We start from the raw sequence: 21,036 nt of genomic DNA on the forward strand, positions 1-21,036 counted from the left end.
CACGCATAATCCACGATTCTTAGTCAGTATGGACTAGAGTTTAATACAATCGCCATTGATAATCCCCTTTAATCGCGTCAAAATTGATTATTTCGCTTTTTTACTTCATTTTTTACTTCATGTTGTAAAATAGTTTTCCGATTGTGTAGAATATTTATATTTAGAAAGAAAGAAATTTATAAAGATTGCTATATTGAACAAAAAACTTGGCGCTGCTAGACTTTGAAATTTAAACATTAAAATTTAAACATTAGTACTAAGATTTTTTATTAAATAAAAAAACTAAACATAATTTAGGGAAAAATATGACAGGAGTAAAAAAACAGCGCCAAGTTTTTTTACAAGAAAAATTTATTTATTTTGTTTTAATTAAATATTTTTATTTTGTACTGTTACTTCCTTAATTCTTTGTAATTAAAATGATTCTTTGTAATATTAAAAATTTGTTAAAAAGAATTAAGAAGGTATTACCACTTGGGTTAGAATAGGAAGACCCTTGAATAGGAATACGAAGATACCACTTGGGTTTTATTTCTTTAAAGTAGTTGCATAACAATTATCTTTCAAAGCAATATACATATTCTCTTTACAATTGGCGCAATTTAATTTAAAGATTTTACATCTTTTTTTTAAATACATGTCACTTGAGTTAAGTTAGGTAATATAATTTTGTGAAGTATTTATTACATGACAAATATTTATTATTTGAACTTACAAATATATAGTGAATTTGAAAATATATAATAAAAAAGAGAATAAGTTTTAATACAACTTTTGACATAAACAATTATTTTCTATTAAAATATATGTCCACCAAAATCCCTTAATATAATATACAGGGTGTCTCAGATTTGCCATGCTACCCATGTTAACAAGAAATGCCTGCGATTATTTTGAGACAAAAATCCTAGTTAGCAAAATGCCGATGCTATAATAGCTTTTAAATAAGAAGTGTTTAAAGTTTACCAATCAAAGTGTCCGAAATTCGCGCGCTCAGTCACGTCACATTGCACAATAGAGTGTGTTTTCAAGCGCATTAATTCTAGAGAAAAGAATGAATGAATTAATGCGTTTGATAGCAGATTAATAAAAAATAAAACAGACTTTGATATCCTTGCTATACAGATTGCTGGCATACAAATTTCTTCTGACACAGATTGTTGGCAGAAATAGAGCGGAGTCTACGTTTGACAGATTCTATAAGCAAAACACGCAAACTTCTTTTTTAGGTCATGTTTGCGCGTTGAAATTGTTTAGCACACCTTTTTTGTAACGGACTGTCGATTACACTGTTACACCGCCAAAAATCGCTGTTTTTCACCTACATAACCTTACTTTCTTGAAAATCCTGACGTGTTAGAGCAAAATGGGGCTTTGTTTCAATTTTAGCTACCCAAAATCTATAAAAATCGTCTACTACGGTCCCAGTTGCTCTCCGAAAAATTTTTTTTGTGGTCCTGTGTTATAAATAAAAATTATTTTTTTGAACTTACAGTAAATTCCATGTCGTCCGATAATTTTTTGGTCGCTAGGAAAATGTCATTTAGGGCGCGCACCATAATTCCAGGATTTGATGACGTTCCAACCATCGTATGTGTTTTTCCCGAGCCAGTTGCGCCATACGAAAACACGGTCGCATTGTAACCATTGAGAACATTCTGCACTAATTTTGTTGTTGTACCTTCATAGACATCTTCCTATGGTATAATAATATATTTTGAATAAATCGATATATATACAAGGTGTCCCCCGGTTAAATGGCCAAACTTGAAATATGAATATAGGATCTTAAAACAAAAAAGTTTTCCTCTAGAAGTATGCTCGCTTCGTTCAAGAGATATTTCTTCTGAAATTACAGAACTATTGTGAATAAATAATTTCGAAATAATGTAGGTTTATCTTCTTTACTGCTTTGCAATAATCAACATTTACCGTAATCAAAATTTAAATAATTATCCTTTTTACTACTTAATAGTAATCAAAATTTACAGTAACCAAAATTAAAATTATAGTAAATGTCTAGATTAAGGGCGACCTCACCGATTTCAATGACCTTGATATATGTTGTCAAGCTCATGACCCTGAGTGACCTTCAGAAGGTTTTAGTCGTCGCTTATCGTTATTCGTTAAAAAGTTATTAACAAAAAAAGTTTCAAAAATATAGCAGTTATTTTAAGTATTGAGAGGCATAAACGACTAATATTACGTCTTTTTTTTTAACTAAATACTTCAATTTATCAACAATTTACTGCTTTACATAATTTTCCTTCGTTCATACATATACTATTTCCACATAAATATCAATTATTTATGTCTATTAGTACTCAAAATAACTGTTATATTTTCCAAACTTTTTTTGTTAATAACTTTTTAACGAATAACGAGCGACGGCTAAAACCTTCTGAAGGTCACTCGGGGTCATGACCTTGACAACATATATCAAGGTCATTGAAATCGGTGAGTTCGCCCTTAATCTAGACATTTACTCAAAATTAAAATAATTATCCTCTTTACTGTTTTACAGTAATCAAAATTTAAGTAATAAATATCTTGTCCAAAATAATTTAACACCAATAGATATTTTGAATAGGATGTCCTCAAGCAAAAAGTGTATGAAATGCCTATGACCCTTCAGTCATTAAACGGATGATAGTGCAACCGTGCAAAGAAATAACAGACGCACAATGTCAGTCAGGCATTCGTTCTCTTACCGATAAGTGCAACGATTGTTTCCGGCCTGAAAGCAATCATTCTGAACAAAATATTTAATACTAAAATTTTAATTACTGTAAAGCCGTAAAGAGAATAATTACTTATTTTAATTTTGATTTTTGTAAAGCGGTAAAGAGGACATTATAATTTTTATACTGTAAATTTTGATTACTGTTAAGCAGTAAAGAGGATAATTGTTTCAATTTTGATTACTGTTTAGCAATGAAGAGGATAAATCTATATTATTTCGAAATTATTCATTCCTAATTCTGTAACTTCAGAAATCAATATCTCTTGAACGAAGCGTTTGCGAGCATACTTCCAGAGAAAAATTTTTCTTATTTTAAGATCCTAATTTCATACTTCAAGTTTGGCTGTTTAACCTATGAGAACATCCTGTATAAAAGATAGATATAAAGTATATAACAGAAAATATTTTACTATAATTGATTTGACATCAGTAATTAATTTACTTGTGTCGATGCCTCTCCAAAAACTATGTCGTAGAGATATTGTCGCGGCATTGTGCGTTTTTGCTTATCGCTATCCTGATCCTCCAGCATTACCATCTGCGAATTCATCAACAAAATATTATCACAAGTTATATAAATCCGACTTAAATTAAAAAAATAATATGTAAATGTGTACTTTTGTTCGAATTTAAGGGGTTAGTCTACTCTAGATCGGGCAGAAACAGGCGAATTTTCAGGAATTAATTTCAGACAAAATATCGGTGATACATGAATGATTTTTTTTTCATTATCTTTATTAGGGTTTCAAGAACATGTACAAATTTTTTGGTGTAAAAAAATTTCAAAATGGCGATGAAGCACTCTTTCGCGCAATAAATTGGCATTGCAAATTTACCTTATCGTTGACAGCATGCAAAGATCTCGTACCGCTTTCATTCGAAGCCAAGGGTCGAATACGAACAGCGACCTATAATCAAAAGACGAAAGTACACGGTAATGATGACTATTTCGAAAGACAAAAAAAGACAATTTTTCTTGTATTTAAAAAGAATAATATAAATAATATGAATCTTTTGGAATTCCAAAAAATACGTAAATATCGGCACGAAAAGATCATCAGTTAAAAATCTAGCCGTAGTTTTTTGTTACATATTTATGTTGTTTATTAATTTAGAATTAAGCGAAAACTAGAACGCAGCAACGCGATGTTGATTTGCTTTTTGCTGAGCTTCTTATTCCACGAATATTACTTTACTAGATTTTTCGCCCGCGCTTCGCGCGGGCTCAAAATTTATTCCCCTTTCCCCAAACTCACTCATTAATTAGGAGCACCTTTGATATTCTTTCTCCTCAAACTCTAACCTACATCTCTTCGAATTTTTTTTTTGTAAATAAAAAATAATAGATAATATAATAGATGCAGATTAGCATATTGTCAAATATTTCAAAAATGTAATCCCTTATATTAAAGTCTTTAAATTTTATTTTTGCGCGTGCCTCGCGCGTTTTTACCCTCCGTTGATCCACCATTATTAACTCTCTTTTATTTTCTTCTATTTTATTTTCTTTTTTCGAAATCATCGAAAACTTAGAAAAATTTGGCACTGGTTTCAAGAAAATCAATTCTTAATAAAAAATTATCCATTAATAAAAAAATAAACTTATCCTCCAAAAATTAAAAAAATTTTGACTCCTATTTCATATATAATTCTTTAAGATTTGGTTAATTAATTCCCGAAAAATTGAAAAAATTTTGTAACCGGTTCCCAAAAAAATCGGTAACAAAAAATTATACACTTTATAGCAAACCCCAGGAAATTCTACCTTTATTTCATATACAATTCTTTGAAATTCGATCAATTAACTCCCGAGAAATTTGAAAAATTTTGTAACCGGTTTTTACAAAAATCGGTAACGAAAAATTATCTATAAAAATTATCCATAAAAAAAATTTAGCTTGATATCTCAAAATTTACGGAAATTGGAGCAGAAATCGGAAACCTTTTTATTATTAGCAATTTTTCTATAAACTCATCGTAGCCATCATAAAAAAATTAGAAAATTTTGAAACCGGTTTCCAAAAAATTGATTATGAAAAATTATACACATCTTCGCCATCCCCGAAAAATTAGAAAAATTTGGGCATTGTTTTTAAGAAAGTAACAAAAAATTATTTTTAAAAAAATTTAGCTAATATCTCAAAATTTGAGGAAATTAGAACAATCACGTACCTACATTTTTTTAAACAAAAATCGAAAACCTTTTTAGAAAAATTGGAAAAACTTCGTAACCGGTTTCAAGAAAATTAATTCATTAATGAAAAATTATCCATTAATAAAAAATTAAACTTATCCTCCAACAATTAAAAAAATTTTGACACGACTGCTATTTCATATATAATTCTTTAAGATTTGGTCAATTAATTCCCGAAAAATTTCAAAAAATTTGTAACCGGTTTCCAAAAAAATCGGTAACGAAAAATTATACATTTTATAACAATCCCGGGGAAATTCTACCTTTATTTCATATGTAATTCTTTAAGATTCAATTAGTTTCCGAGAAATTAGAAAAATTTTGTAACCGGTTTCCAAAAAGATCGGTAACGAAAAATAATACATTTTATATCACTCCTCAGAAAATTCTACCTCTATTTCATATACAATTGTTTGGGATTCGGTCAATTAATTTCCGAAAAATTGGAAAATTTTCTGATATCAATTTCCCCAAAAATCGGTAACGAAAAATTATACACTTTATGGCAATCCCCGGAAAATTCTACCCCTACTTCATATAATTTATTAAGATTTGGTCAATTAATTTCCGAAAAATTGAAATAATTTTGTAACCGGCTTTCAAAAAGATCGGTAACGAAAAATTATACACTTTATAGCATTCCCCGGAAAATTCTACCCCTGTTTCACATATAATTCTTTTAAATTCAGTCAATTATTTCCCGAAAAATTAGAAGAATTAGAAAAATCGGTTTCCAGAAAATCGGTAGCAAAAAAATGGCCACGACATTTTCATCCCCGGGAAATTCTACCCCTGTTTCATATACTTTTGGTAAAAATTTGGTCCACTAACGAATGAGTAGTTCGCGTACATACAGACAGACAGACAGACAGACAGGCAGACAGACGTGACTTATATATATAGATATAGAAATCGTACATAGATTGAAATCTATAATAGATATCAAACGGACATCAAGATATTGAATTCTTTACGATAGCATACTTTACTTTCGTAAAAGAAAGAAATTGTTCGCGTGTTGGGTCGTTTCAATCTTTATTTACATCATTTACCTAAAAAATAGTGTAAGTGTAATAATAATAATGTACCTAAGGAGCGCCAATGCGAAAGAAAGAGTGCAATTTTAGGAAGATCGTTAGAAATATGCATTTCTATAGGAAAATGTCATTATTTTGAGCTTTTATAAATTGAATACATAACAATTATGATAGTTTTTGATTATTTACTTTATTAATAAATAATAAATAACATTTTCCTAACGTGAGCGTGAAATGGGCCGCTTTTCGCGCTTGTCTTGAGTGAGCAAAACGATCCATTTCGCAATAATGACGTAAGCGTTGAAACATGGAGCTATTTCTCAACTAGTGGAGAAATGAAATTGTAAAACAAGCGCGAAAAGCGGCCTGTTTCACGCTTTTGTTAGGAAAAATAGTATGAACAACTCATGGGAAGAAGAGTGATCGAGCCCAAATGAGTGTGATGGTCGCACGAGCAAAGCGAAGCAACTTTACACTTATTCAGAATCGACCACTTTTCCCACTAGCTGTACAATAGTTATTTGTGTAACAAGTGCGGGAAGTTGAAAATTTGGCGAGTGCGATCACCCGCACTCGTGTCCAATTCTCAACCCGCACGTGTTACATACCCTATTTTATATTACAAAGTACGTGGAAAGTGGCCTATTGCGTGCGCGCCATCTGTGCGACGGATGGCCGATTCCGCACGCGAGAGATTTCTCACTCAAAGCCGTGCGGGAATAGTTATTTGTGTAACAAGTGCTGTAAGATGGAAATTGGACGTGCGAAGTGGACGCACGAGCCGGAGACTTTCCCGCGGTCTAGGGCAGTCTCGAATAGTCCTGAGAAGAGCCAAGTCGCAATTACGTTCGTTCCCGCAAATACCTTTGTACCAGTTATCAAATATATATACATATTCCAAGAGTCATCTCTTAATTAATTCGACCATCCTTACAGTCCACTCCGCACGTCCAATTTTCAACGTAACACACGTGTTACACACCCTATTTTATGTTGCAAGTGCGTGGAAAGTGGTCTATCACGCACGCGTCGCGTGCGTAATGGGCCACTTTCCATGCACGTGTGACATAATATCTTATTCCTGCACGGATTCGAGTGGGGAATTTCTCGCGTGGAAAATTGGCTATTTGTCGCACAGATGGCGCGCGCGAAATGGGCCACTTTCCACGCACGTGTGATATAATATACTATTTTTAAATTAACTTACTACTTTGCAATAGAGTTAATGACGCATTTTTTTTAAGTGTTATTATGTTGTAGTCGAAGGATGTTACTGCAATTGTATTCGTTTCGATGGTCCGGGTTGTTCATCATTAAATTCTTTGTCGTTATTACCCTCGTCTACTTCGCAGTACTACTTCGTAAAATATTGAAGCATTATTGTCTGTCTGGATTTTTTCGTCATTTACTTTATCTTCTTCTTCGATACCATTTCGTAGATTTAGAACATTGTCGCAAGTTTGTCCACTGCAATGCTAGCAAATAATCGACCTGCTTTTCTGCAGTCACAAGCTGCTCTGCATTTTGTTTTGCGCTTACAGGAGATCAGCTGGAGCAATGCAGTGGACAAACTTGCGACAATGTTCCTTTACAAGATATGATATCAAAGAAGTAGATGAAGTAAATGATAAAGAAATCCAGACAGACAATAATGCTTTAATATTTTACGAATTAGTACTGCGTGAAACAGAAGAAGACAAGGATAATGAAGTAGACAATAAGGATAATGACGATACGAATAATTTAATGATAAACAACCCGGACCATCGAAAAGAAATACAGTGATATCAAACACGTTATTAACTATAGGTATCGCAAAGTAATAAGTTAATTAAAAAAAAGTTATTATTATTTATAAACAAAGTAAATAATCGAAAACTATCGTAATTGTTATATATTCAATTTATAAAAACTCAAAATAATGACATTTATCGCAGTGTTATCCGTCATTAAACAAATAAAACATTATTTTCTATTCTCTCGCGGATAAAATATTGTTTGAAATGTCAATAATCGTACAGTCTGTTTTATATATGATATCTTTCGCTTTGAATCTAATTAAAACTTGATATTGTGGTACGATTATATATATTTTTTTAATAACAATGAAATGCATATTTCCAACAATTTTCTTAAAATTGCACTCTTTACGCAGCTGTAACTCATTTGTCAGAAGCTATTTACCGCACGAAAAAAAGTTTCAAACAAAAGTTGTAGAGAATTTTTTTTCTACAAGATTGATAATAAACATTTTTTACGAGAAATCAAGCGAAAACGAAATATTTGCGCGAAAACCGCAAAAATGTTTTCAGCTCTCTAAAAAACAAAATGGCGGCTTGTCCCAACCCCCTTTTTAATAAATCTCATCAGATTTTTTACTAGGAGCCTTATCTTTATGAGTTTACATTAAAAATTCATTACTATACCCCAACAAATGTTTTTATTTATGTTTAAATTGACTGGTCTTATACTATTCGACTCCTCTCGGACAATCTTAGGCGTGAATATATCAGTTGAAAAAAGACTGACCATAAAATATCATCCGAATTATGGGTCTGCTTTCTATTGCTAGTACTGGCTGCACTAGTTCAGAGTTGATTTTTTTTATTTATTTATTTATTTATTTATTTATTTAACGGGATATAATCCCTTTAGTACAATTAACAAAATGACAACTGTTTAACGAATAGTTTAACAAATAATAAATGCATAAGCAGGAAAATTGTTAATGAAGACAATGAATTAATGATCGTTTAAATGAGTCGATGGTTTTTGGAAAAGAGTCTAGACGGTCGGAAAATTTATTAGCTAATAGGTGGATTTTATTTAAGGGCTCGAATTTTCCGTAGGATGTGCGGTGTAACTCCTCATAAAACATCAGGTTGGATCTGAGAGATCTGGGGCCCGATTCTCTAACGAGTCTAACGAGAAACGTATGCGCAAACTCTGCTCTAACAGAAAGGCTGAAAATTGATTGGCTATCGTACAGTTTTTAGGCAATAAGCTTGCAGCTTTTTTGTTAGAGCAGAGTTTACGCATACGTTTGTCGTTAGAGAATCGGGCCCCTGGTTGGGACATGTAAATGTACACGCTGTAGTAGGTCCGAGCAAGTAATATGACCACCAATCAATTTGAATAAAAATAACAGGTCAAAATATGTTCTCCTTTCACTCAGTGTTTACAGATTAGTTTTGGCCAGTACGAGATCATAGTTATGATCGCGTAGATGTATAGGGTTATCTGTAAGGAAGCTAATTCTTCGAAGAAAACGATGTTGGATTTTTTCAACCCTAGAGTGATTGTGTTGATATGGAGCCCATACAATAATGGCGGCATATTCCAAGCTCGGCCTGACCAAAGCGCAGTACAGCATTTTTAGTGTATGAATATTTTTGAAATATTTACAGGATTGTAGGACAAAAAGTCCAGTTTTTTATACGCACTACTTGGGACTTGGTTAGATGGCGTGTAAGTGAGCAGATGTGTGAAAAGTTTGTGTGGTGTATTTAAGCGAATTTTAAGTAGGTAGAGAATAGCGAGCGATAGCGTAGAGGAGTAGGTAAGTCGGTGAAAAGGCCCAGGATAAGTGTAAGTGGAGGCAGGGCCATGAAGTAGCCGTTTCTGTGAGTATTTCGTCCCGGAATAGCGAACAGTAGCCGTGAGGTTATGGCGTCGCGTAACTCGCCGAGCGCGGGAAACGCGGGCAATGTCGGTAACAGCGGTAAAACGGGTAAAGTGGTAAGATCGACAGCAAAGCAGATGGTAAACAACGCAAATTAGTCTTAAAGTGACATTTAGGGATGAAGAAGAGTTGAAACAGAACATAGGTACAATAAGAGATGAAATAAAGGAAATGAAGGAACAGATATCCAAGGAGGTAGGTAAAATTGAGGAGGTAAAGGAAAGTCTTGCAAAATACATAGAGGAAAGGAAAACTAAGGAAGGACAAATCGAAGAGAGATTAAGGGAAATTGAAAGAAAGTTAGGTTGGTTGGACCGGTGCGAGAGAGATGAGGATAGGGAGAACGAGACGGATGAAAGCAAAAGTCAGAGAAGTGTTAGCGAGAGCAGATCTTCCAGAAGGAGTAGATGGAAAAGTAGCTATGCGGGATCTTCGGTAAGTGAGAATAGGCTAAGCGTCAGGGAGGTAGGTAAGCTTAAGAGATGGATGAAAAATAAAGAAAAGGAAAACAGAAGAAATAACGTTGTAATTAAAGGGATAAATTTAGAACAAGAAAGAGACTGGAAGGAATGGGCTCAGAAATTTTTAAGAGAAAAATTAGGTGTAAGATGTAATGTCATTACATCAATGTAAGAAAAAGTGGCACGGTTACCATAGTTAAACTGGAGGAGGAGGACAAGAAAGAAGTGATAAGGAATAAGTACAAGCTAAAAGGTGGAAATATCTTTATTGAAAATGATTTAACCTGGGAGGAAAGGAAGGTACAGGAGGAAATTTATAGATGGGTCAAGGTACAGAAAGGTAAAGAGGAAGATGTTAGGGTAGGTTTTGCGAGAGTAAGAATAAAGGGGGTGTGGAAATCGTGGGCAGATGTATCGAGGAATTTTGAGGTTAGAGAAAGCAGTGGAGATAGTCAAGCGGCAGGTGTTGAGGAGAGAGTAAATGAAAATTTAGCGTAGTGAGCCAGAAGGTGGTAGAGATTGAAAGGGATGATAAGAGGAAAGGAAGGGATAAAGGTAGGAAGGAGGGGAAGGACGGAGAAACGATGACTAGAGGTAGGAAAATTCTTTTTTGGATTGTGGCGGGAATAAATAACAAGGATATAGATTTTTGGGGTTATATTACAGAGTTTGATTTTATAAGCCTGAGTGAAACATGGATTGATTTTGATTGTTGGGAGACAATTAAAGTAAGGTTACCGGATACACACATTTGGAAGTGTAGTAATATGCTACTAGGGTTAAAAAGAAACGAAGGGCAAAGGGAGGTTTCATTTTAGGTAAAAGGAAAGGATGGGGGAAAGAAGGATCAGAGTTGATTAAGAAAGAAGATTAAGGGTTAGTTTTGTCAGAAATAATTGAAGAAGGTGGAATAACAAACATCATATCAGTATATAAAGAGAGGGATGGAATAAGATGGAAGAGACCCTAGATATTTGGATTGAAAAGTTAGATAGAGAACCCGTGATTATAGGAGGAGATTTTAACATTAGAACAGGAGAATTAGATGGCGGGGAGGAAGAGGAGGGAGGGTGGGAAAGGAAAAGTAAAGATACATTAATAGGTAATGGAGGTAAGAATTTAGTAGAATGGGTACATAATAATGGTTGGTATATGCTGAATGGTACAACAAAAGGCGATTAGGAAGGTGAATATACATTTATAGGTGCAAGGGGTAGCTCCGTAATAGATTATATGATTGTATGCGAAGAAATACATGATAGAATTAGGGAATTTAAGGTAGATGCAAGAGTGGACTCGGATCACATGCCTTTAGTCGCGATGTTAGAAGAAAGAGTTAGGGCGCTAGGTAAAAATCAGGAAGCACAGGAAGAAGAGGAGGAAAATAGGAATGAAGAATCAAGATGGAAAATATGCCGGGATAAGAAGGCTATTGAATGTTATAAAGAGAAAACTGAAGAGGCTATTTGGGAGGATGCTTATCAGGAATTGTCAATTGAAGAGAAATGGAACAAACTTAAGAAGATAGTTCAAGAGGCAATGATAAAGAAGAAAATAATAATTAAAAAAAGGAAGATTGGTTTTAAGGACTGGTGGAACAGAAACTGCACTAGGAAGAAAAGAGAAGTGAAGAAGATATACATGAAATGGAGAAGAGGAAAGGTAGGAAGAGGAAGGTATATGGAAGAAAGGAGTAATATGAAAGCGTTATTTGAACAGAAGAGGAAGGAGAAGAGAATTAAAGAAGAGGAAGAATTAAAGAGCCTAAGGCACGGGCCAGATATCTGGAAATTTATTAATAGGAAGAGGAAGAAAAAGGTCTGGAAAGAAAATAAAATTGGCGGTGTAGAATGGATGAAGTATTTTAAAGAGCTTCTCGGGGGTACAGAGGAGATGGCGGAAAGCAAGGAAGGAGAATACAGCATAGGAACTAAAGAAGAAAGCCCTGTTCGAATTGACTCACAGTTGGAGTTGGAAGAAATAGCTAAGGCAATAAGGAGATTGAAGAAAAACAAGGCCGTAGGTGTGGATGGAATTCCGCTGGAAGCTTGGTTGTATGGAGGAAGTGCAGTTAGGAAAGGTCTAGTAGAGGTTTTAAATCAGGTTTGGATGGAAGGAATTTTACCAGAGGATTGGAAAACCTCTATTATAGTTCCGCTACATAAAAGAGGCGACGATAACATTGTTGGAAATTATAGAAGTATTTCTCTTCTGTGCTCAGCTTACAAAATATATGCTGAAATTATTAGAGGAAGGTTGGAGAAATCTGTTGAGCAGAAAGGCTTGTTACCAGAGAGTCAAGCCAGTTTTAGACGAGGGAGGTCAACTATGGACAATATTTTTGTGTTGAACCATTTAACCCAGAGAGGAGAAAAGAAGGGAAAGAAAGGTAAAGTGTATGCACTTTTCGTGGACCTGAAGGCAGCCTTTGATAACGTGGAGAGAGGGCAACTATGGAAGATCCTTAGGAAGATGGCTATAGAGAAAGATCTTATAGGAAAGTTAGAAAGAATTTATGAGATTACGAAGGTAGCTATCAAGTTATCAGAACAAAGGAAGGATTAACAAAAGAATTTTTCATAACAAAAGGAGTTAGGCAGGACTGTGTTCTGAGTCCGCTATTGTTTAACCTGTATATTGCGGAGATTAGGAAAGCATTAGAGGAAAGGAACATAGGCGGTGTACAATTGAGAGATATAAAAGTATGATCGTTGGAGTATGCCGATGATATGGTATTTTTAGCTAAGAATAGGGATGCGATGTTAGATATGATGGATACAATTAGGATATTTTTTAGGATAAGAAAAATGACTCTATGAGAAAACTAGGATGGTGGTGTTCAATAAGTGAGATAGGGAAAAGGTAGAAAAATGGAAATGGGAGAATAAAGAAATCGAAGAGGTTAAGTTATTTAAATATCTAGGGTTTGTTTTTAACAGAAGTGGTAGTTATACAGAACATATTAAGGAATTGTGTAGAAAAGGTAGGATTGCGGCTAACAGGACCTGGGGTCTAGGAGAAAGGATTTGTAGGAATAATTTTATTAGAAGAAGGATGTTATTTAGATATTTAGTTAGGAGCGTGATGTCATACGGTGTGGAATTATGGAGGTGGGAAGAAAGAAAGAATTTAGAAAAGATAATGTTGGATTACGCGAGATGGGTTTTTAAATTAACGTTTTGCACTCCAAGATATATGATGTCTAGAGAACTAGGAATGAGCAAACTAAGGATAGGTTGGGGAATTAGGGCCATGAAGTTTGAGGATAAGGTCAGGGAAGCGAGTGAAGAGAGGTGGATTAAAAAGTGTTGGTTAGATAAAAAAAGCAATGAATGGAATGATAGATATGGAAAGGAAAGGGAGAAATATTTTAATAGGAATGGGTGGAGTGTAGTGGCTTTGGAAGCCTTGAGAAGGGAAGGGAGGAATCTAGGTAAAGAAATGAGGAATAGAGATGAGGATGTTCAAAGGCAGTTAGAGGAAAATAGAATTTTAGAATCAAGGTATAATAAGAAATACAAGGAGTTGAGCAAGGATTTTGAAGGTCCCTGCTATTTAAGGATGGATAATTTAGACAGGCAAGACCTTGGGGATAGTATCAGAGCTCTGTTAAATTTAAGATGCGGTAACTTAGAATCAGAAAATAGGTATTGGTTAGAAAAGGATAAGCGGATGTGTATTTTTTGCAACAAAGGTAAAAATAGCATGAAACACTACGTAGAGGATTGTATTGAGACAAAGGAATGGTTTACTGTATTAGGAAAAGATAGTAAGGAAAGATTGGAAAAACTTTGGAACGATAAATTGGACACCACCAAAGCGGAGGTATTGTTGAAAGTTGTAAAGGAAAGGAATGCGAAAGAAAAAGAAGATAGATATAGAATGTCAATAGGTTGTGAGGTTAGAAGATAGTGCAATAAGAAGCTACGATTATTTATATTTGTATAATTTATAATAAGATTTTTTTTTATATTTGTGTATACGTGGATTGAATGCAAGTATGAGAGATTAAGGATTGATTGTAAACCAAGTCCACTTTCTGGCTGTAATGCTAAAGTTAATAAACATATATGTATATACGCACTACTTGTAATAAGATGGATATGTCTGTCGAATGATAAGTCCGCAGAGAACCCAGATCACGTATAGTGTCGCACGCAAACAGAGGAGTATCGAATAAGATATAATTATGTTTATACACACTTTTCTTCTTGCTGAAGTGGATTACATGGCATTTAGACAGATTGAAGTATAATTTGTTTTTGTTTACTCCACATTAAAAGAAAAAAAATGAACTTTGAACTAGTACAGTCAGTTCAGCAATAAAAAACAAACCCTATACTTACATAACAAAAGAGATTCTTATTATGATAAGGTAGCAGTTATCGACAATAATTTTTAAGATATCACATTAAAATCATACGAGTGATGGCTTCAGTTAAAATTTCAATTTGATAACATTAACACATGTGATTCTACGCAATTATTTCAATTATTTGTATAACTGTATGTTTAGGCGCGCGTCGCGAAAATGAAACACAAGAAAATCGAGCAGCGTTATATAGCTCTCGATCTACTGCAGTCTCGTTTTTACAGTGTTATCAGTTATTGAGAAAAAAAATTTAGTCATTACTTTTTAAACAAACCACGTTTATTAATAAATTCTTTTTATTTACAATATTTTTAGCGTCGTCTAAATAAATCGCCATTCATACAAATATATTTTTCGAAACTTTGAGCTTCAAAGCTTTGAATTCTTTCAAAGCTTTGAAACTTTAAAGTTGTCAAAAGTAACAGTCCTAGTATAGACAGTACACATTTAAGCGGGGAAAGGGCTTATACCACCCCTTCTCCGCGAGCAAAGGTTGGACCTCGATTCGTATGGAAAGTTGAAAACCCAAACCGTACAATGATAGACCTCGTTTCGTTATATAAGCAGGAGTGGGGTGGGTTGTGGTGGACCTCGCTTCACGTGGAAAATTGAAAACCCGAACCGTACAATTCTGTATCAGAGAACCATTCACGCGAAGCGAAGTCAACCCCACCCCACCCCTGCTTTTAAAACGAAACGAGGTATATCATTGCAAGGTTCGGATTTTCAACTTTCCACGCGAACCGAGGTCCACCCCCACCCACCCTTATCTCAGGCGCTACCACCCCTCTCCCGCCTACATCTGTACTGTCTATACACACATATTAGCAAATTACTTTTCTTATCATTAACACAAACTGTTATATTTCTCAAACTCTTTTGTTAATAATTTGTTAATAAAACAACGAGCGACGGTTAAAACCTTTTGAAGGTTTACTTAGAGTGACCTATATAATATATGTCATGGTTAAGGTCATTGAAGAAGGGTTCATTAATCTAAATAATTACCCATTTCGAGAGTTACTGTTCTAGAGATATTACTAGAATTAAGATTCATAATGGTTAAGAAATATATTTATACACTGTAAAATAAGATTATATAAGATTATAAAAGAAATTTTGCAAATAATTTTAAACACATGAAATTATAAATAAAAAACAAAAGTCGTTTTTGTTCGACCCGACTGGCCAAATAATAAATATATTTATATAAATATATTTAATTATAAATAAACATAACTTTCTATGAATTATTAATTTGCAATTACTAATCGCTCAAAAAGGTTAAATTCTTAAAAAAAAAACAAAATTTAAGTGTTCCTCTGACGAAATATGAACATTTTTTATTTACAAAGTCATCTTTATAATGAAGGCTCGACACCCCAAAAGTTCCTAAAAATCTGAAACTTTGCAAAAATAAAGTTAATAACTTAATAACAAAATAATTTTTTAAATTCATGATCTATAACAATATGACAAGAAATTAAAAAAAAAATTTTTTTAAATTTGGTAAATATACAGAAAAACTTACACAGGTTACGAATAACGTTGACATATGTTACAGAGGGTTAATCCCTTGATTATCAATGACGGAAATATCCGCAAAAAAACTGGCCAGAACCCTTAGCCAGAACTATTTATGACGAAAAAATCCGCATTCAAGAAAAGATACTTTTAACGGAATTAGTTTTTGGGATGGCTAAATTCAAATCTGAAATTAAAATTGCGAAATTTAAAATGGCGGATTTAATATGGCTGACTAAAAATACAAAAAATTGTCAATTTGCATAAATATTTATATTTAAAAGTTTTTGAAACTGCTGATTTTTTCAAATTCAAAATAAAATTTTCAGAATTAAAAATGGCAAATTTAATATGACTAGACACTACAGACGCGCGCTTCGCACGCGCTATTTAGCTTTAACATTATGCTATTATTGTACTATTACACTATTAACCCTTGATACACACAACTGTCAAAATATACAATGACAGCTGCAAATGAAGTAAGCGCAGCAAGAAAACCAATCGGCATCGCGGAAAAGTGACAACAACACCTACGACATGCTTTTTTTAAAAGAGGACCAGCAAATTTAATATGACCATTCAAAATATAGTTTAATTGCATAAAAAGAGGTTTTGAGAGGTTTTGAGAGGTTTTTGAAGCCGCTGATTCCGTTTTTAAAATTGAAATTTGTTAATAGTTAAAATGACGGATTTAATATGACAGCCAAAAAATTTAAAATATCGCTTGGTTTAAATAAAATTAATTTATAAATTTTTCTGCCATTTTTAATTTTGAAGTTTTGACCTTAGATTTAGATTCAGCGACTCAAAAACCTCCAGAAAGCAATTTTCTTATAATTTTATTAACTCTTTTGTTAAAGGCATTTTAAAGCCCACAAGCATATTTTTCGCCTAAAATAGCCAAAGTCTTCATTCTTGAGTAAAACGCGCTTTTTGGATCAGGCAGTGGTTTTTTATAGTTTCTGAGATATTTGAAGTTGAAGATATATGTGACTAAAAACAAGAGTAAGGATTGTAGAAACATTTTATATAAAATATTATCTTCTCGTAGTATACATCTTTATCTACTATATGCTCAAAAACAGTAAAAGGTAAAATATGTTTACACCTCGTTGTTACATTTCCAAATATGTTATTCGACTAATATTCAATTCACGCGAACATATATGTAGTAGGAGAAGAATACAAATGTATAAATGTATATACAGGGTGTCCGAAAAATCGCCTACTCCACTTCGGGAGGTGATTCGGGACCCAAAAACAAGCAAAAAAATTCATACAAACATAAGTCCGGAAATGAGCCGTTTCTGAGTTATAGCCACTTTTATGTTCAAAAATCGTAAATTTTTATTTTCAATTTTTTTTAATTACAATTACCAGATTCTCTCAAGTTTCTGTCTACATTTCGAAAAGACGCTATTCCCGGCACATCTCGATTTGGAAAAGACTGGATGTATAATCTTCTTGCCTCGGCAGCATTACTTTGAGCAAGACCATACATAAGATGCATATCAGCTAATTCATTAAAACTTAAACGATCCATTGATGAATACGGAAAGATTAGATACAACCTAAAAGTAAGGTGTTGTTAAATAATAATTTGAAACTTATTGAAAAGCCGTGATTTACTTACTGATTTTGAATAGGCGTGAAAACAACTGATTTCAAGTAGCCGTGAAAACAACTGATTTTGAATAGCCGTGAAAACAACTGATTTCAAGTAGCCGTGAAAACAACTGATTTCTTTTAAAAATAATGTAATCGTATTTACAAATATTGAAAAATTGAAAAAAAAATAAAAAAATTAAAAATATTTAAAAATAAAAATTTTTAATTTAAGAAATAATTAAGAAAGAGGGATGTCAAGCGGATTCTAAATTACGATTTTTGAACATAAAAATGGCTATAACTCGGAAACGGCTCATTTCCGGACTTATGTTTGTATGAACTTTTTTGCTTGTTTTTGGGTCCCGAATCACCTCCCAAAGTGGAGTAAGCGATTTTTCGGACACCCTGTATATGTATATTTTTTTCTAAAATAATATTTCTAAAGTACATATTTCTGAATAAAATTTCATAAAACTTTAACATTTTGACAACGTCAATGAAAAGTATTTATTGCATATTAGCATAACTGTCAAAAGGTTTAAAAATTTCTTTCTTGAAAGCAGAGTCCAAAACTGTGGGTATTATATAACATATAAAAATTTTATTTCGTGTTTAAACAATAACGCTTTTTATAGTTTTTATATGACTGTGCAATTCCGTCGGTATTGATGAAAAGATTGTTACGTATCGTTGATTGCAATTCCATTTATTTAATCACAGACATATACGTACAATCAATACAAATTAGTAAAATTAGCATATTATATATTAAACGCGTTAAATATAAGAAAAAATTTTTTAAAAGTTTATAATTATAAGTCTATAACAATATGATAAGAGATAAAAATATTTTTTAAATGTTTTTTCTTAATGTAGAAAATTATTTATTATTGCTCGATAATAACCAAATCTAAAATTTTCAAGTTAATTTAGGCAATAAGAGCCGAGCGTGATATTTAATCGCTAAAATTTATTATACAAAGTTAATTACTATGTCAAAATTACATCACGATTAATATGTCAAATTACATCACGTACGTTTCGACCCTTTTTGGGGTCGAAGCGCATTGTCTAAACCGTAAATTACATATACCTATATCTAACGAGACCTTTTTATTCCGCAAACTTCTTGTCGAAACCGTTACTCCTAACAAATCTAAAATATTTCACAGCCCCTTTACGATCAAGGAGATTGTGATTAAAAAATATTCGGATGAAGATAATATTCTGATTAAAAAATCACAGTTAATTAACAAAAATTGCATAATCGAAAATAAATACTTCGAAATAAACGACGTGATTGAATCAAAACGATTTCTTTATAATTGCAAAATTGAGGCCGTTGCACAGTGGGCTAGTTTTTCAAAAAAGTGGGCTAGTTTTTCAAAAATGTAATTACTACTTTTATATATTTGCAATAAGTAGTAAAGGGTTTTTAATATCGCTGATCACGAATCTGTCATTAAAATGTCCAAAAACAAAATTGCGGATCCAATATGGCGGACCATTTTTCGGAAAACTCATCCGATTATTATAAAATGCCGTGATCTGGGGTTTTTTATGGGTTTATTATGGGGTTTTTACGAAAGTACGTTGTTCTGTACTACAAACGTATAGGCAAGTTTCGGCATGCAAATCAACATGATTCCGATTCCATACAGTATTGGCTTCGCAAACAGCATTAAAGTAGCCTGGGCGGTAGTGGGCGATAAACTTTATGAACAGTTTCACTTCAAGTATTTGTCAATAAAAATGTCATATTTTTCAGATATCAGTCGTTTTTCCAAATTACTATAAACTATGATTTAGTAACGTCAAAACATATGCAAATATTGTACAAACCTTCAGGATCACCCTCCATTGAACAGAATTGATTTCACACACTTAAATAAAAATCGCGCCAACACGAATGTGTCAAAAGTACAGATCTTCGAAATGCCTAGTAGCCGTAGGTATAGAAGATACTCGCCTTACTTTCCGTCAAAATTCACATAGAGGCTCCCTCTGTAGGATAATACGAGCTAGAGGCAATTATATAAAATTTTATTTTTTGATTTTTGTCCACTTTTTTCAAAATCTAGCCCACTGTGCGTCGTAGTAAAATTTCAGAAAGTTGTTTATTTGAATATTTTAGAATATCTTCAAAGAAACATACAGGATTCACATAAAGAGTTACAAGCTAGTTTCCTTGGGAAACGTCTGTAACACATTTTGTAGGATTTACTAATTTTACATTGAATATATGCGCTATCTATCAAAAATCTTTAATTCTCCCTTTAATCCTCATTACTCGCGTGTATTTGACACTCCAACATTATATTTCAATTTTCATTGTTCCCTTTGATATGATTTACGATTAAATAGGATTGATAATATTTTATATATTTTCAATAATATAACTACAGATAAAGCGCAAAAGTTTTCCCCTACTTAATTATGAAACAATTTGTGCAGCATTCAATTAATAGAAAAAGTTTTACTCTGTTTTAGTATAGCTTTCTAAAGCTGGGATACATTTCACACCTCACGTGAATAACGTAAAATTTAAGGAAATTAGGTTGGCTATTTTTTTCTTTAAATAAACTCGTAAAGAGATTTTATATAGTTCAGTCGTGTCGTTTTTTATTTTATTAAACAGGCAGTTACTTTCGAGTCGCAATCGATTTGATCAATTTTAAATGAGTCACAATATGTACCATAAGCTTCTCCTCCAGCGTTCCTTCATTTCCGCGATCTTTAAAGTTGTTTTGACCGTTGCTACTGCTACTACTACTGCTGCTGCTACTACTGATACCGCTGTTGTATTGTGTCATCTTCATGTTGCGGTATTACACGTGTCGTCGTTAAAACGCAATGCAATCAAGATCAATTGGCGTGACCCGTTAGACGATGTTAACGAGACGTCCGACAATACCGCATCTATATAAAATTTACACTTGCACAGGTCTCGTTACCGTTTGATTCACCCACATCGATTTTCGTCGTAACATTTCCTTGGACAGACGTGTCCGCGAATAATCATTTCGTCACGAAATATCGTCTGTAACTTGCGAACTCCAATTTGCGAATGCGAATAATCATAAAATCTTACAAAAATCGATGGTAATAAAAAAAGGGAAAAACGGAAAAAGCTTCGTGAAAAATCGTCAAAACAAAGCGCGATAGAAGGAAGAAGTTAAAGGAAGATATATATTTTTAGGAGAGATAACACTATCCCCTGCGATGTCGATAATTAAATTAATTGATATACAAAACGTTTGCGTGCACGCATCGGCTACAGATAATAATTGAACGCGTATCGTATAAACGCGCGACGCAAATTCAAATTGAACGCGCTCGAAAAGTAATCGAGGTGTATGTTATCACAGCACAGTCAGGCGATCGACTGAAAAGCACCTGTCCACCTGCACAA

At 33.2% G+C, this 21,036-nt stretch overlaps 2 protein-coding genes across 2 annotated transcripts in view; one reads left to right on the top strand and one right to left on the bottom strand.

Annotated features, from left to right (window-relative positions):
• LOC112457155 overlaps positions 1–166 on the top strand; it is a 6,476-nt gene extending 6,310 nt beyond the window's left edge. The window contains exon 5 of the mRNA XM_025020065.1: positions 1–166. The gene's annotated coding sequence lies outside the window, so the exon portion shown is untranslated.
• The window catches only part of LOC112457150 (kinesin-like protein KIF19), a 48,196-nt gene extending 27,160 nt beyond the window's left edge, over positions 1–21,036 (bottom strand). Inside the window, exons 1-4 of the mRNA XM_025020059.1 lie at positions 20,321–21,036; positions 3,580–3,651; positions 3,186–3,281; positions 1,494–1,697 (exon numbers count right to left, since the gene is read on the bottom strand). Of these exons, the coding sequence (XP_024875827.1) occupies positions 1,494–1,697; positions 3,186–3,281; positions 3,580–3,651; positions 20,321–20,443 (495 nt within the window). The 5' untranslated portion in view covers positions 20,444–21,036. The remainder of the gene's footprint in view (positions 1–1,493; positions 1,698–3,185; positions 3,282–3,579; positions 3,652–20,320) is intronic.

Source organism: Temnothorax curvispinosus, unplaced genomic scaffold (assembly GCF_003070985.1).
Source record: "Temnothorax curvispinosus isolate PA1 unplaced genomic scaffold, ASM307098v1 QBEX01007541.1, whole genome shotgun sequence".
In the NCBI taxonomy this organism is placed as follows: Eukaryota; Metazoa; Arthropoda; class Insecta; order Hymenoptera; family Formicidae; genus Temnothorax; species Temnothorax curvispinosus.